The sequence below is a fragment of the Bos taurus genome, chromosome 10 (genome assembly GCF_002263795.3).
Source record: "Bos taurus isolate L1 Dominette 01449 registration number 42190680 breed Hereford chromosome 10, ARS-UCD2.0, whole genome shotgun sequence".
NCBI lineage: Eukaryota > Metazoa > Chordata > Mammalia > Artiodactyla > Bovidae > Bos > Bos taurus.
Window position 1 is genome coordinate 101,513,930 of NC_037337.1, and position 16,395 is coordinate 101,530,324.

At 50.2% G+C, this 16,395-nt stretch overlaps 1 protein-coding gene across 3 annotated transcripts in view; it reads right to left on the reverse strand.

Moving 5' to 3' along the window:
• EFCAB11 (EF-hand calcium binding domain 11) overlaps window positions 1-16,395 on the reverse strand; it is a 169,198-nt gene that overhangs the window by 47,456 nt on the left and 105,347 nt on the right. The window contains exon 6 of one of the 3 annotated variants that reach the window (XM_010809684.4): window positions 3,566-4,989. The exons of the other annotated variants lie outside the window; for them this stretch is intronic. Coding sequence (XP_010807986.3) covers window positions 4,962-4,989 — 28 coding nt within the window. The 3' untranslated portion in view covers window positions 3,566-4,961. Of the gene's footprint in view, window positions 1-3,565; window positions 4,990-16,395 lie in introns of those variants that run through there. 3 annotated transcript variants of the gene reach the window in all.

Sequence of the window (16,395 nt, forward strand, 5' to 3'; positions counted from 1 at the left end):
AAGAGGAACTGAACAAAGTGCTTGGGGAAGGACCGAATGTCAGTGAAAGTGAGAAGGCAGGTGCGACCCTGCACCCCGCAGTCAAGGCGCAGGAGAGCTCGTACAGATGCAAAACGGGCTCCAGGGGCGTCACGGGGAATGCTCAGTGAGGGAAGAGTGGAGGCCGAGTCAGAACAAGTCAAGACCCGAGTATCAGTAGAATCAGCCTGAGGCGACCAGAGAGAGCAGACGGGCTTCTGTCTGGAACAGAGATGGGGTGGCTGGGAGCGCGACGGAAGTAGGTGTCGTGGAAGACTGAGCTCTCTCTGTTAGTCTGTCCCAGCCTGGATACTGACCGGAGAAGCCATTTCTACCTCTTAAGAAATGGTTCAGATGGCCTCTTGTGGTTACAATGGGAAGAAATTAAAAACAAACAAACAAACTCTGAGGAATTCCTGGTGGTCCAACGGCTAAGACTCCAAGCTCCCAGTGCAGGGGCCTGGGCTCCACCCCTGTCAGGGAACTAGACCCCACATGCTGCAGGCAAGATCGAAGACCCTGAGCGCCAGAACTAAGACTGGTGCAGACAGAGTAAGTGAGTAAATAAATACTTTTTAAAAGTAATGAATGATCTTTTTTTTTTTTTTTTAAAGAATGAATGCTCAAAAACAAAAACTCTGACCTCCAGATCAGAACCACTAAGCATTAACTGCACACTTCATACCTGCCAGTGCCCTCATCCTGCAGTGTAGGCCTTACTTTTACATATTCAACATAGGGACATTCTCATTCACCAATACCAGAAATCTAGAGAAATTAGGATATGTTATTAGGGAATACTCAGGGTTGCTGTCCTTTAGGACTGACTGATTCGATCTCCTTGCAGTCCATGGGACTCTCAAGAGTCTTCTCCACACAGGAAATCAACCGTGAATATTCACTGGAAGGACTGATGCTGAATACACTGGCCACCTGATGGGAAGAGCCGACTCACTGTTAAAGACCCTGATGCTGGGAAAGATTGAAGGCAGGAGGAGAAGGAGACGACAGAGGGAGAGATGGTTGGATGGCATCACAAACTCAATGGACAGGAGTTTGAGCAAGCTCCGGGAGATGGTGAAGGACAGGGAAGCCTGGCGTGCTGCAGTCCATGGGGCTGCAAAGAGTCAGACATGACTTATCGACTGAACAACAAGGACATTAAAGAAAGTATCAGGAACAAACACCAAGGTCTTAAATATAATAAATATTTAGTACAGGGCTGTAGACTTGGACTGATGCTGAAGCTGAAACTCCAATCCTTTGGCCACCTAATGCACAGAACTGACTCATTTGAAGAGACCCTGATGCTGGGAAAGATCGAAGGTGGGAGGAGAAGGGGACGACAGAGGATGAGTTGGTTGGATGTCATCACCTACTCCATGGATACGAGTGTGAGTAAACTCCAGAAGTTGGTGATGGGCAGGGAGGCCTGGCATGCTGCAGTCTATGGGGTTGCAAACAGACATGACTGAGCGACTGAACTGAACTCAACTGTAGACTTGGAGTATATTAATAGAAGTATTTAATGGCTTAATATTATGTTGAGGCTACTTGAAATATCCTATTTTACAATTTCAACAAAGAAACTGTCTCATACTTTGCATAATTAACTTCAGAGAAAGAGGTTTCGGAGACCAGTGTCTGTTGATCACTTAGCTTAGCTGTCCCCCCAAATCAGCTCTCTCCATTACATCCGTCTTATCATTTCCCCTGACGCAGAACATGGCACGTGCAAGTCTCAGGGCACATCCCTTTCAATAAGGAACAAGCATCAAAACGAAACAGGACTGGCATCTGCTGGCCTATGGATCTGGACTGTTAATGATATAAGACAAACAGCATGTATTCAGAAAACGGTACCCATTCATCCACTTTTTTCAAAATGGAAAAGCACTACATTTAATTTGTGGTTCTCTGCATTTTAAATAGGCAACTCAATGAAGCAATAAATGTGTTCATAATGAATAGATTTTTCTACATAGGGGACTCTTAATGGCAGGAACATAGCTGAAGATTTAACCTGGTGAGCATAAAAGTAAACAACAGAACACACAGGGATAATTCGAATTAGCCAGAAAAGGGTGTTTTGTTTAGTTTTTTTTTTTTTAAGAAAAAGAATCACTATTGTTAAGGGTAATTTTTAGGTTGTGATATAAATGCATCATTGTGTAAAAAGAAAAGATGACTGTGATTAAATTACCAGTGTCTAAAATAAGATCTAGGTCTCTGTGTTCCCTGCCTGTCTCCCCAGCAACTGCTACGCTTGGCCACTCTGGGGAGCCCCTCAAGCCTTCCAGACTCCCCTCTCTTCTTCCTCACACTGCTCTGGGCTTTTTTTTCTCCTTTGATCCAAACTTCCACTGCTCTCCTCCTCCTAAACCTTTCCAGTGGGAGCCATGGAACTTCTGCTTCTAATTAAACCATCCTATATCCTAACTTCAACCACAGAGGATGAGATGGTTGGATGGCATCACCGACTCGATGGACGTGAGTTTGGGTAAACTCCAGGACTTGGTGATGGACAGGGAGGCCTGGTGTGCTGCAGTCCATGGGGTCACGAAGAGTCGGATGACTGAGCGACTGAACTGAATACCTTAACTTTGGTGGAGCCCTATACCAAGGTCAGAGGTGTGAGGCCTCGTATCAAGGCCACAGACACGGAGCCCCACGCCAAGGTCATCTCCAGATCGGACTGAGCTCCATAGCAACTGTTGCCATGAGCCCCCTTGATCCAAACTGGCCAGCTCCCTGACCTTAACCAATCACCTGATGCCACCCTTCCAGCTGGAATCTTCTTTGTCTCGAGGCTATAAAGGTTGGACAGGGAGGCCTGGCGTGCTGCAATTCATGGGGTCCCAAAGAGTCGGACACAACTGGGCGACTGAACGGAACTGGACTGAACTGATGCGCCGTGAGAAGGGGGCACCCTCCTGAGTCGGCCGGCTGTTGCAACGGCCGCCTCTCTCGGTCTGTCGGGGGTCAGGTTACCTCTACTCTGTTCTGAATAAGCTCACCCCTGTCTGAAACACTCTTGTGTCTGGAGATTCCTTTCCAACCCTCATCCAAACCGTGACGACTTCTCCAGCTGACGCTCACTCCACCCTGTGCCATAACTGAAGCTCGGTTCTCTGGTGGCGACACAGCTCCCTCCAGCCGTCCCCCGAACGGGTGTCTCTCCTCCGTCTTCTGGAACCTCACCACTGATGTCTCCTTGTCTCCTGTATCTTCAGCCTTCTCTGCCCATGGGCTCTTCCCCAGGAACCGCTGAGGTAACAGTCCCCATTCTCTCTCCCACCCGCCCCGTACCCCTCTTCCTGTCTCCCCCTCCCCTCTCCTTGCTCTTCTGGCTCCTGGAGCCTAACCATCCCCTGATGCTTGTCTGGATACGGCAAAGACTCAACACTTACTTCCTTGCTGCTCAGTCTAGACATTGCCTGGAGAATCCTGGGGACGGGGGAGCCTGGTGGGCTGCCATCTGTGGGGTCACACAGAGTTGGAGATGACCGAAGCGACTTAGCAGCAGCAGTCTAGACAGCCCTCTCAATCACTGCTCTGACTTTTTATTTATGTTTACTTAGATTTCTGGCTGCCTCAGGTCGCAGGTGCAGTACGCAGGGTCTCTCACTGTGGGCTGTGGGCTTGCTTGTCCCACAGCACGTGGGGTCTCAGCTCCCCGACCAGGGGCTGAACCAGTGTCCCCTGCGTTGAAAGGCAATTTCTTAGCCACAGGACCAGCAGGGAAGTCCCGTTTCTCTGACTTCCTGACGACACTGGTCCTCACTGAGCCCTCCTTCCTCTTCCGTCCCCTTGGTCTCAACGACCGCACAGTCTCTGGATCCTCTTAACTTTCTGGGCGCTCTCCTCAGCCCTCTTTGCACACTCTTTGTTGTTGCTGTTCCGTTGCTGAGTGGTGTTCGATCTTTATGACCCCATGGACTGCAGCACACCAGGCCTCCCTGTCCTTCACTGTCTCCCATTGTTTGCTCAAACTCATGTCCATTAATTTGGCGATGCCTTCCAACCATCTCATGCTCTGTCATCCGCTTCTCCTCCTGCCTTCAGCCTTTCCCAGCATCAGGGTCATTTCCAGTGAGTCAGTTCTTCGCCTCAGGTGGCCAGAGTATTGGAGCTTCTGCTTCAGCATCAGTCCTTCCAGTGAATATTCAGGGTCAACTTCCTTTAGGGTGGACTGGTGGGATCTCCTTGCCTTACCTTTTAGCTTGTTTTAAATTGTCACAACCCTGAATACTGGTGATACTGGAAGTTCCCATAATTCTCTCTTAAGACAGCCTTCCCTTCTTGCTTAAATTCTTCTCTCTGCAAGAGCCCACTCACCCAGCGTCTTCAGTTACCATTCGTGCGCTAAAAACTGTCAGCTGTGTGTCTCTAGTCCAGCTCTTCCTCCTCCGCTTCCGGAATGGGCTGGGCGTCTCCTCTCGGGTAGCTTGGGACAGCTCGATGGCATTCACCCTCTTCCTCTAATAACCTGGGCCCCCTGTTTTCCTTCTTTCAGTGAACTTCATCGTGTATGACTCCCAGGTGCTAAATCTGAAACCCAAATCTGGTCTCTAAAAAAAATTTTCTGGCTGCATGGCATGTAGGATCTTAGTAAAAAAAAAAAAAATTGTTTTAATTGAAGTATAGTTGATTTACAATATTGTGTTACTTCGAAGCATACAACAAAGCGATTCAGATATGCGTGCGCGTCCTTTTCAGATCCTTTTCCATTATAGGCCATAACAAGGTGTTGAATATAGTGCTCTGTGTTACACAGTGGATCCTTACCGTTATTTATCTTACATCAAGTATAAAATACATACAGTATATATAGTGCGTCCGTGCATCTGTGAATCCCAAGCCCCTACGTCATCCCCTCCCTCTCCCGGTGCAGCCACGCTTGTTTCTGCGTCTGTGAGCCTGTTTCTGTTCTGTGTGTAAGTTCATTGGTCCATCACGTATATGTGGAATCTAAAAAAAAATGACACAAATGATCTAAATTCAGTCTTGATGCCTACCCTTCCCTCATTAACTGCACCCAATCTGTTTAAAGCAACAGTTAGAACTGGACATGGAACAACAGACTGGTTCCAAGTACGAAAAGGAGTACGTCAAGGCTGTCTATTGTCATCTTGCTTATTTAACTTAAATGCAGAGTACCTCATGAGAAACTTCCAGCTTGAGGAAGCACAAGCTGGAATCCAGATTGCAGGAAGAAATGTCAACAACCTCAGATATGCAGATGACACCACCCTTATGGCAGAAAGTGAAGAGGAACTAAAGAGCCTCTTGATGAAGGTGAGAGAGAAAGGGTTGGCTTAAAGCTCAACATTCAGAAAACTAAGACCATGGCACCCAGTCCCATCACTTCATGGCAAATAGATGGGGAAACAGTGGAAACAGCGACTGACTTTATTTTTCTGGGCTCCAAAATCACTGCAGATGGTGATTGCAGCCATGAAATTAAAAGACGCTTACTCCTTGGAAGGAAAATTATGACCAACCTAGATAGCATATTGCTTTTAAATAAAAGCAGAGACATAACTTTGCCAACAAAGGTCTGTCTAGTCAAGGCTATGGTTTTTCCAGTGGTCATGTATGGATGTGAGAGTTGGACTGTAAAGAAAGCTGAGCACCAAAGAATTGATGCTTTTGAACTGTGGTGTTGGAGAAGACTCTTGAGAGTCCCTTGGACTGCAAGGAGATCCAACCAGTTCATCCTAAAGGAGATCAGTCCTGGGTGTTCATTGGAAGGATTGATGTTGAAGCTGAAACTCCAATACTTTGGCCACCTGATGTGAAGAACTGACTCATTTGAAAAGACCCTGATGCTGGGAAAGATTGAAGGCAGGAGGAGAAGGGGACGACAGAGGATGAGATGGCTGGATGGCATCACTGACTCAATGGACATGGGTTTGGGTAAAGTCTGGGAGTTGGTGATGAACTGGGAGGCCTGGTGTGCTGCAGTCCATGGGTTGCAAAGAGTCGGATGGGACTGAGCGACTAAACTGAACTGAAACTGAATCTATTTACCTAGATCTGTAAACATGTCCATACAAATGTCCCTTAAATCTGTCCACATGTCTCCAGTACCCCGCAGGCACTAGCCCAGGTTCCATGACCTCTTGATTTGGCTGCTGTGGGGGCAAGACCTCCATTCTGTCAGCAGAGAGATCTGTCTAAAGTGCAATCTAATGTCACTGTCCTGACTTAACCTCCCCAACCCCAGGATGCCCCCTTCCTCCTTGGGGGAGGTCCTTGCACCTCACACCTGGACTCCCAAAGCCCTTCACAAGGGGGCTGCCATCTCCAGTCCAGGCCCGCATGTCACCCTCCCTCCTTGTGTTACACACCACTTCACTCTGCAGTGAAGTCATGACCTCTGGCACAGGGACTTTTGTCTGAACACATGCTTTTCCATACCCTCAAAGCAATCAAGCTCTCTGTCTGGCTAACTCGGACTCATCCTTCAAGCATCACCGGAGACATTCATTCCTCCTGGAAGTCTTCCCTAAATAGCGTCAGGTGCCAACAAAACACACCTTGTGCTTCTCCTGCCGTGGCACTTAGCACACTGCTGGAGTCATCTGTTTAGGTGTAGGTGCCTGTCAGTTCTGTGGGCAGGACCCACGTCTGTCCAGCAAGCATCCTTGCCCTGTACCAGCCCAGCCCAGTACACAGTAGGTATTCTATACGCACCGAATCAGTTGTTCTCAAACTTTCTGACTTCAGGATTCCTTTAAACTCTTAAAAATTGAGAATTCCAAAGGCTTCTGTTTACATGCATTTTATCTATTAATAGTCTAGAAATTGAACTGGGAACATTTAAAACATTAATGTTTTAAAATAATAAGTTCATGACCTTTTAACAGAAATATTTTTCATGAAAACTAAGCAAAACAAGTAGTGATAAGAGAATTACTTTACATTTTTGTGGGTCTTAGGAATGCTTACTATAGTGTAGCTGGATTCTTACTTCTGCTTCTAAATTCTTTGTGGCATTATGATTGTAGTATATAAAGAAAGATACAGCCTCACACAGATCTATAGTTGAAAAGGGAGGAGTATTTTAATAGGCTTTTCCTGTAACAGTAGATACTTATTTTTATATCACACTATAACTCAATAAGTAGTAATTTCTTAAAGGCTAGCTGCAACGCATAACTTGAGACCATATCAACTAACTTTTCATACTCTGCTTTGGTGTGTCTTGTACTTTCAATGGCTCTCTTGCCCAGCCATGATTCTGTAACATCGTACGTTGGTTATCTGAAAACTATTAATTCACTGAGTTACATGGATCTTCTAAGACATTTCATTATGCAGTATTTTTAGAACTACATTTGTGAATATCGCCACTGAACTTGGTATTGACAGACTGTCAGCTTCACAGTGGTGGCCACAAGTTTCCCAAGTTCTAATTTTCACATGAAAGCCTGAATTTTAGCTTTGGCAACAAATACTGTCACAGTTGTTTTCCTTGAAACGACAGGCTCCCTTCACTCATTTTTCAGGGAAATTTCAACCACACACTCAAGTCTTAATAACCGTAGTTTTTCCGTCAGTCATTCTTTCAAATAAAAATGGCGTTCTGTTAAAACAGTGGCCAGTCACAATCTCAACTTAAAAAACAGCTGTGCAAGTGCTTTTCCTGGAGACAACCACCACACCCTGGCATGTAATAGAAATGCTATATGGATACATCTCAGAATGGTAAAAAACAAAAAAAAGATGTGGATTTGAGGATTAATATTTAATAACACAATGCTTTATTGCTTCATCAAGGATATTCTTAAGTGAAACTGACTTTATTATTACTTTTTTAACTGTGAGGGCAAAGTGATGAAGAATACAATGACTACCAGTACAGTTTGCTGCTACTGCCTTGATTTATGCTGAGAACAGATGAAACAATTCAGCAGTGTTACCTATCACAGAGTTTGCATCATCAATGCAAATGTCAGCAGAGTGAGATGAGGCAAACAGTGCCCTAGCATCATAAAGATGGCTCTGACCTCGCAGGTCCCTTGGGGCTGGGATCGCATGGACGGAATCTCTGGGTCAGATGAATGAACACGCGGAAAGAGAACACAGGAACACAGGCCAGCTTTGGTGCTGGTGACACGCTGCCAAGCACTGGCGTTCCCGATCAGGGTCTACCCGACTTCTCTGCTCATCACTCTTGGGCTTCTAGTGGGTTCCTCGCTGCCAAGTACTGGGCATTGACACCTGGATCTTAATAAAGTTTTAGTTGGATCTCGATTTCCTGGTTTCATTTCTTATATAATTTCTGAGACCCATAGAGAAGGCTGAGCACTAAAGAACTGATGCTTTTGAACTGTGGTGTTGGAGAAGACTCTTGAGAGTCCCTTGGACAACAAGGAGATCAAACCAGTCAATCCTAAAGGAAACCAAGCCTGAATATTCATTAGAAGGACTGATGCTGAAGCTGAACCTCCAATACTTTGGCCACCTGATGCGGAAAGCCAACTCTTTGGAAAAGACTCTGATGCTGGGAAAGACTGAGGGCAGGACGAGAAGGGGACAACAGAGGATGAGATGGTTGGATGGCATCAGCAACTCAATGGACATGGGTTTGGGTAAACTCCTGGAGTTGGTGATGGACAGGGCGGCTTGGCGTGCTGCAGTCCATGGGGTCGCAGAGAGTCGGACGGGACTGAGTGACTGAACACCTGAGACTCAAGTGTGGTCATCAGCCCTCTGGCCTCAGGCCCCGCGATGAAGAGTAAAGCAAGTCCTCCTTGCATGTTCTCTGGGCCACTCTCGGGCGCACTGACCAGCTGTGTGTTTCGCACTATGTGCCTGTTGAGCGAGGCAGTGCCAGAGGGGGAGAATTTAATACAAACTGGCATTTAGGAATGCACCTAAGTTTGAAAGTAAAACAAAAACTCTTCTGTTGTTTAACTTCTTGCAAGGTAAAGTGAACTCTTTTTGTGCTCTTGAAGACAGGGGTCAAATAAGAACCTTTGTCCGGTCAGTGAATACAAGCCGAGAGAAAGGACCAGCATATTGCAGTTTTAAAGACGTGCTCATCCATTTCTCTCCCATCAGCACCTTCTGAACACGTATCAGAAGCTCATCCAAGTATGCGACCTCGGTAAGCACATCTTTTAAATATGAAAGTTGAAGTTACGCCTGCACAGGACAAGGTATCATTGCCTGAAAATAGCTTTTAGCAAATAGCAAATTAATTTAGAAGCAAATGAGGATGATTTTCTGGAGAAGGCGATGGCACCCCACTCCAGCACTCTTGCCTGGAAAATCCCATGGACGGAGGAGCCTGGTGGGCTGCAGTCCATGGGGTCGCTAAGAGTCGGACACGACTGAGTAACTTCACTTTCACTTTTCACTTTCATGCACTGGAGAAGGAAATGGCAACCCACTCCAGTGTTCTTGCCTGGAGAATCCCGGGGACGGGGGAGCCTGGTAGGCTGCCTTCTGTGGGGTTGCACAGAGTCGGACACGACTGACGAGAGTTAGCAGCAGCAGCAGAGGATGATTTTCAAGGCAGTCCTTCCTGTTGAGTAACTTGTTTTTATCATTACACCAGAAACGCTCTCTTCTCCTTGCATGCCTCTTTTTTTAAGAAAACATTGTGCATCTTGCGGCCTGAGTGTTTGAAGGTTTCCTGCTCCTGGCTGCACTGGGCCTCCCTGCTGTGCGAGGGCTTCTCTGGCTGCAGGAGGCGGGGCCGCTCTCTGGTTGCGGTGTTCAGGCTTCTCCCTGTGGTGTCTTCTCTTGCCGTGGAGCCTGGGTCCTAGGGTGCATGGGCTCGGTAGTTGGGCTGCACGGATTTAGCTGCCCTGTGGCCTGTGGGATCTTCCCCGACCAGGGGTCGAACCCATGTCCCCTGCAGTGGCAGGCAGAATCTTCACCACTAGCCCAGCAGGGAAGCCCCTCCTTGCATACCTCTTGTATCACTTTACTGAGAAATCCTTGAACTAAGGTTTTCAACAGCCAAGCTCCACCATACTCCTGCGTCAGTATGAAATGAACCTTTACTATTTCCAAGAGTCGGTGAGAGAATGAAATGCCTTTCCTGCCATTCCGCAGCATTCTTCAAGTGGAGCCCAGAGGTTTAGCCCCCAGGGGGACTGTGGGGAGACTTCGGGTGCTTCCCTGGCACGGAGGGTGCTTGGTGAGAAGGCAGCACCGTGTGGGCGCTCAAAGGCGGAGTCTGCACTCTGGGGTGGGCACTGTCCGCACCCCAGCCCAAGAGCACATCTCTGGGATGGTGAGGGGGCCAGTCCTCCTCCTCCACAAACAGGAACCTGCTGGAGTCCAGCAGAGGCTGGGCTTGGCTCCCCAGCCACGGCGGAGCAAGGATCTGAGTTCTGGAGGCACAGGCCTGGCTCTGAATGCGGGATCCGTCACCCACAGGCCGACTGAGGCCTGGCTCTGAACGTGGGCTCCATCACCCGCAGGCCGACTGACCGGGGGCAGGGACTTCTCTAATCATCAGAGCCGTCATCTACAAAACGGAGAAAATGCGCCCAGCTCCTGGAATTTTACAAGACCATAAAGAATCATCCACACAGGACCTCCCTGGTGTGCAGGGGTTCGGAACCTGCCTGCCACTCCAAGGGACACGCGTTCAGTCCCTGGTCCAGGAAGATTTCACATGCTGCGGAGCAGCCCAGGCTGGGCCCTAACTACTGAGCTGTAGGGCCCGGGGCCACAAGAGGAGCTGCTGCACGGAGAGGGCTGCACGCCGAGACCGGAGAGGAGCCTGCTCGCCACCACCAGAGCCAGCCTGCGCAGTAACGCAGACCCAGCGCGGCCACAGGACAATAACCGCATAAATATTCTTTAAAAATCACCTACACCAAGTACTTAGCTGGCAGGTGGCGCTAGAGGTAAAGAAGCTGCCTGCCAATGCAGGAGATGCAAGAGATGTGGGTTCGATCCCTGGGTCGGGAAGATGCGCTGGAGAGGGGAAGTCTACACACTCGTGTTCTTGCCTGGAGAGTCCCGTGGACGGAGGAGGCTGGGGGCGGGCTACAGTCCATGGGGTCACAAGAGTCAGACACGGCTGAGTGACACACACTTTGACTTTTCACAGTAGCTGGCGTTAGCAAGTGTCAGCGGCTGACAGTATTAACACTTCGTCTACAGGCGTGAGCTGTGCATCCCCTAGTTTTTCCACATTAGTTTCCATGTTACCACAAGCACCTAAAAGGGGAAGAAACGAATCTAGGGCTTTTACATAATTCTTCCTCTACCAATGCCAGGAAGAGGCTCCTGAGGACAAGTTGGAAGACCCTATCTCATTCTTCAGGCATCAGTCCCGGAGGCGGTCCTGGAACCTGGGACCCTTTGCTGCAGAGCTTACACCAGGACACGCCGCTCCTGGAGCTACAGCACACAAGGAAACTATATGGGACTAAAAATAATCGTGTGCTCGCACAGCTGGGGCAAATTCTGGACCAAAAAACCCAACTGCCATTTCTGAAGAGCTGGGAGCACACAGTAGGTGTGGGGAGCAGAAGCCCGGTACTGCCGCCGGCCCCCTGCACGCAGCGGCACCAAGGGGTGGGCTGACCAGCCCGGCCCCTGGCAGCCCTCGCCCCACCCCGCCGAGCGAGGAGGGGAACCGCTACCTGCTGGCACTCTTTCCTGCAGCCCGCACAGCAGCGCCAGGAAAGCCTGGCCTGAGTCTCCAGTCTGGCCCCTAGTCAATTCCTATTGCTTAGAAAAGGCCAAGAACACGAGTATCAGCATCCTCCCCAACAGGGGCGTTTATGCCCTAACTGGGAGGGACCTGTTGAGATATAAACATCTGGACTACTAACAAAGAAAGACAAAAAGATGCAGTCTCATCAGATGAAGACTCAAACGGACCCCAGTGTGAGGTCTCAGCCACAATTCTAGGCCTCGAGTCCCTTAATCTTCTCAATCCTGACGACCTTTACTTTGACTCTGCTTCAAAAGTGAAAGCGAAAATTGCTCAGTGGTGCCCGGCTCTTTGCGACCCCGTGGACTGTAGCCTGCCAGACTCCTCTGTCCGTGCGGTTCTCTAGGGAAGAGTAATGGAATGGGCACCTTCTCCTTCTCCAGGGGGTCTCCCTGACCCAGGGACTGCACAAGAGCCTGCAGCGGGCTGATGGGCCACAAGGCCTAGACCCTGTTCATTTAGACTGGGAAAAAGCGACTGACAGCATTTTGCCAAAACCAACGGAGTCAAAGTCAGGCTGGTGAAAACAGGGCCGTACTGAAACAACCCGTGTGAAAAGGGATCCCACTCGGAGACGCGTACAGACCTGAGCCTCTCGAGCACCCCGCTCAGGCTCCCCTCCACGTGCCACTGAGCGCAGAGCCCCACCCGGGGGCCCCTGGCCTGGGGCACCATCCCTCCAGCCGCCATCTCTCCCGGGCAGACCTGGTTCTTCCTCACCGTTCAGCATGGGCGTTATCCACAGGGGGTTACTCGGGACAGACCAAACGTGAAACCACAGGAGTGAAGTTGGAACAGTGCAAAGTGTGACGCTTGGCAGATGGCTTACACAGATCACACTGGTTTCCAAAGCACACGTGGCGTGGCCCTGTTTCAGTGGGAAGAAGGCGTGCGCCCTATTGCAGGGGGAAGAAGGCACGCACGTGGCCCTGTCTCGGTGGGAAGAAGGCACGCACGTGGCCCTGTCTCAGTGGGGAAGAAGGCACGCATGTGGCCCTGTCTCGGTGGGAAGAAGGCACACACGTGGCCCTGTCTCGGTGGGAAGAAGGCACACACGTGGCCCTGTCTCGGTGGGAAGAAGGCACGCACGTGGCCCTGTCTCGGTGGGGAGAAGGCACGCACGTGGCCCTGTCTCAGTGGGGAAGAAGGCACGCACGTGGCCCTGTCTCGGTGGGAAGAAGGCACGCACGTGGCCCTAGTTCAGTGGGAAGAAGGCACAGACACAGAACAGGCTCTGAGAAGCGGATCCCCAGGGGTGTCAACAGTGATTTCTAAGGAACGGGTGGGATGGTGTGCGTTTTTTTGGTCTATAATTTCTGTAAGAAGCATGTGTTGCTTTTGTAATAAGAAAACCTATTTTTGTGAGATCCATTTCATTGTTAACATCTTTGCATTCCAGTTGTTCACAATGATAGACCATTTTGGACAAGGATGGTGGCTGCATAGAAAAAAGAACCTGGAGAATAATGGAAGACAGGTAAATGGTTTTGTGTGTGGTTTACAGCAGCACGCGTTTATCGCGTCACAGCTCTGGAGGTCAGAAGGCCGGAGTGCGTCTCCCGGGGCTGTGAGCGAGGTGGCGGGAGGCCGCCTCCCTTTCTGCGGCTCTCTGGGAGAGTCCATGCTGTGCCTGTCTCAGGTTCTGGAAGCTACCGGTGTCTCTTGGTCCACGGCCCACTTCCTCCACCTTCAGAGCGAGTCCTGTTGGCCCGAGTCTTTCTCCACTGCTATTTCCCTGATTCCGACTCTCCCACCTCCAGCTTCCCCATTAAACAACGCTTGCGATTACCCTGGGTTCACCTGGATCTTCCAGAATCATCTTATTGCTGGTTAGCCTATTCCAGGCACGACTGTGCTTCCTCCTCGTCGCGTACCGCGGCACACTCAGAGTCTGGGATCGGGATGTGGGTGCCGCCTGGGGCCCATCTTCTGTCCACCAGGAGCTCCCACGTCTCTCTCTCTAGTTCAGCCTCAGACCTGTCTTTCTACCTGACATTCCCTGGGTGTGTAACAGGCATCATGGCCAAAGCTGACCCCCTGACCTTCCTCCGAAACCTGTTTCTCCACTCGGGGTCCCCTCTCCATCCTTCCAGCTTCTCAGGCCCCAAGCTCAGAGTCCTCCTTGACTTTCCCCTGTATCCCACCACCTGGCTCCTCGCATGCCAGCTTGCGGCCTGCACCTTCCTCAGGCAACCAGGACCTGACCACCACCATGTCTATCACTGCTCTGCCCAGGCCAGCATCGATTCTCAGCAAGACCACCGCGGCAGCCCGCTCTCCGATCTTCCTGCCTGCCTGACGTCTCCTCCTGTGGACGAGTCTCAAGAAAACAAGCCCTTTTTCTCCCTCCGCATCCGCTTATCCTGTTTCCTTCATCTCATGCTTTGGTTGACATACATCATACGGTTATTTACTGTTTTCTTCTGCTCTCCCCACCAGAGCATAAGCTTCCTGAGGGCAGGGAAGCTCTTTATTCCCTGCTGCACCCCCCAAGCCTAGAACTGTGGCTGGCATAGAGTAGGCACTCAGTGAATGCTTGGCATTTGAATAACAGACCCTCCTCCCGCTCACTCCTCTGGACTCTGCCCCATATGGGTGCTGGGCGAGGGCTGGGGACAGAGGCCACAGGAAGACCAGGGCCTTCGGAGGCCTCTGGGTCACCTCTGGGCTCCTCACTGGTAACTTCCGGATCAGCAGGGACCCAGGGTTTGTGGGCTCGGCTGGGGAGCCACCTCCCTCCTGTTGAAACCCTGCAGCCTGACCCAGGGATCTAATGAAGGGTACAGGCTGCTGGGGGCAGGCCAGCTGGCACCCTGGGCTCAGTCTCTGCCCCACCGAGAGGGAAGGGCCTGGGGCCACCTTCCCCCGCACGCAGGTGACCCCTGCTGACGGCGGTGAACCCCGCTGAGAGGAGCCAGCAGCGTCTACTCTTCTGTTCAACAAGCAGAAGCACCTACTGTGTGCCCAGTCCCGTTCTGGGAGCTGGGGAGATGCGACTGAGCAAGGCGGACAGGGGCCCCTGCCCCCAGAACACTGATGTGAGGGGAGCCAGACAATGAACGAAAGAAAAACAGCACATTGCCGAGGGGAGACGCAGTACGAGGGCGAGGGGAGACGGCGATGGGGCGTGCTGAGAGATGCGTCTTGGAGCAGGTGGGAAGGAAAGCGGTTCACTCCAGCAAAGTGCCTGCCTTTTTCCTAGACACGTCACCACCTAGCTACGTGGCCTCGGAGGAGTCACACCTCCCAGGACTAAACTGGGCTACACAAAAACATTGGCTCAGCTAAAATGCCAGTTATTGTTGCTGCTCAGTTGCTCAGTCGTGTCCGACTCTTTGTGACCCCATGGACTGTAGCACGCCAGGCCTCCCTGTCCATCACCAACTCCCAGAGTTTACTCAAAACTCATGTCCATCGAGTCGGTGATGCCCTCCAACCATCTCATCCTCTGTCGTCCCCTTCTCCTCCCGCCTTCAATCTTTCCCAGCATCAGAGTCTTTTCCAATGAATCTGAGTAGGGTCAATCAATTAAGCTCCAAGTCTGGCTTAATTCAGTACTTCAATGAGGAGGCTCTTTCTTTTTCTCCAGAATTAAGGAAAACAGGTCATTTTTAATCACAATGGCAACCCACTCCACTGTTCTTGCCTGGAGAAGCCCAGGGATGGGGGAGCCTGGTTGGCTTCCATCTATGGGGTCGCACAGAGTCGGACACGATTGAAGCGATGTAGCAGCAGCAGTAGCAGCAGCAACTCATCTTAAGTGAGTGAAAGTGAAAGTTGCTCAGTTGTGTTCAACTCTTTGCGACCCCATGGACTATACAGTCCGTGGGATTCTCCAGGCCAGAATACTGGAGTGGGTAGCCTATCCCTTCTCCAGAGGATCGTCCCAATCCAGGGATTGAACCCAGGTCTCCTGCATCGCAGGAGGATTCTTTACCATCTGAGCCACAAGGGAAGCCCAAGAATACTGGGGTGGGTAACCTATCCCTTCTCCAGCAGATCTTCCTGACCCAGGAATCAAACTGGGGTCTCCTGCACTGCAGGCGGATTCTTTACCAATTGAGCTATCAGGGAAGCCAACCCATCTTATGGTACACAAAAATTACCAGAACTGAAGAAATCAAACACCAGAAAGATTAACTTCCAACTGAAGTGTGATTCCAGAAAGATGATTGGGTTAACAATTATATTTGACCAAAGTCTTCGCTATCCGTAACTCTACCTTCTCAGGAGCTCTTGCGAATTTTCAAATTTTCCCTTTTCCATTTCCTTTGATTGTTAGGAAAACAATCAATTCCTTAGGGCACCCAACATCTACTATGATCAGAGCTCCATCTAGTTCTTGACACCTCTCCTGCCGCATGCCACCCCCTGGCCAGCTGTGTGCCCTCTGCTCCGGTGACACAGACTCCGCGTCCCTGAATATGTCTCGTGACTTCAGTTTTCCATGCCTTTGTACGTGCTATGGGTTCTGAAATGCCTTGAAAACACATCTGTACACACACCGTGATATAATGTGATTATAAGGTCACAACAATGTGGAGTGTTAACATTAACCCTTTCTGCATGAAGAAGGACATGACCGTGCCTTCTTCACTTTGGAGCTCTGAGTGTCTCTGGAACTTGGGTCCCCAAAGCGGGGTCTGTACACCAGCGGGATCAATATCACTTGGGCTTGCAGA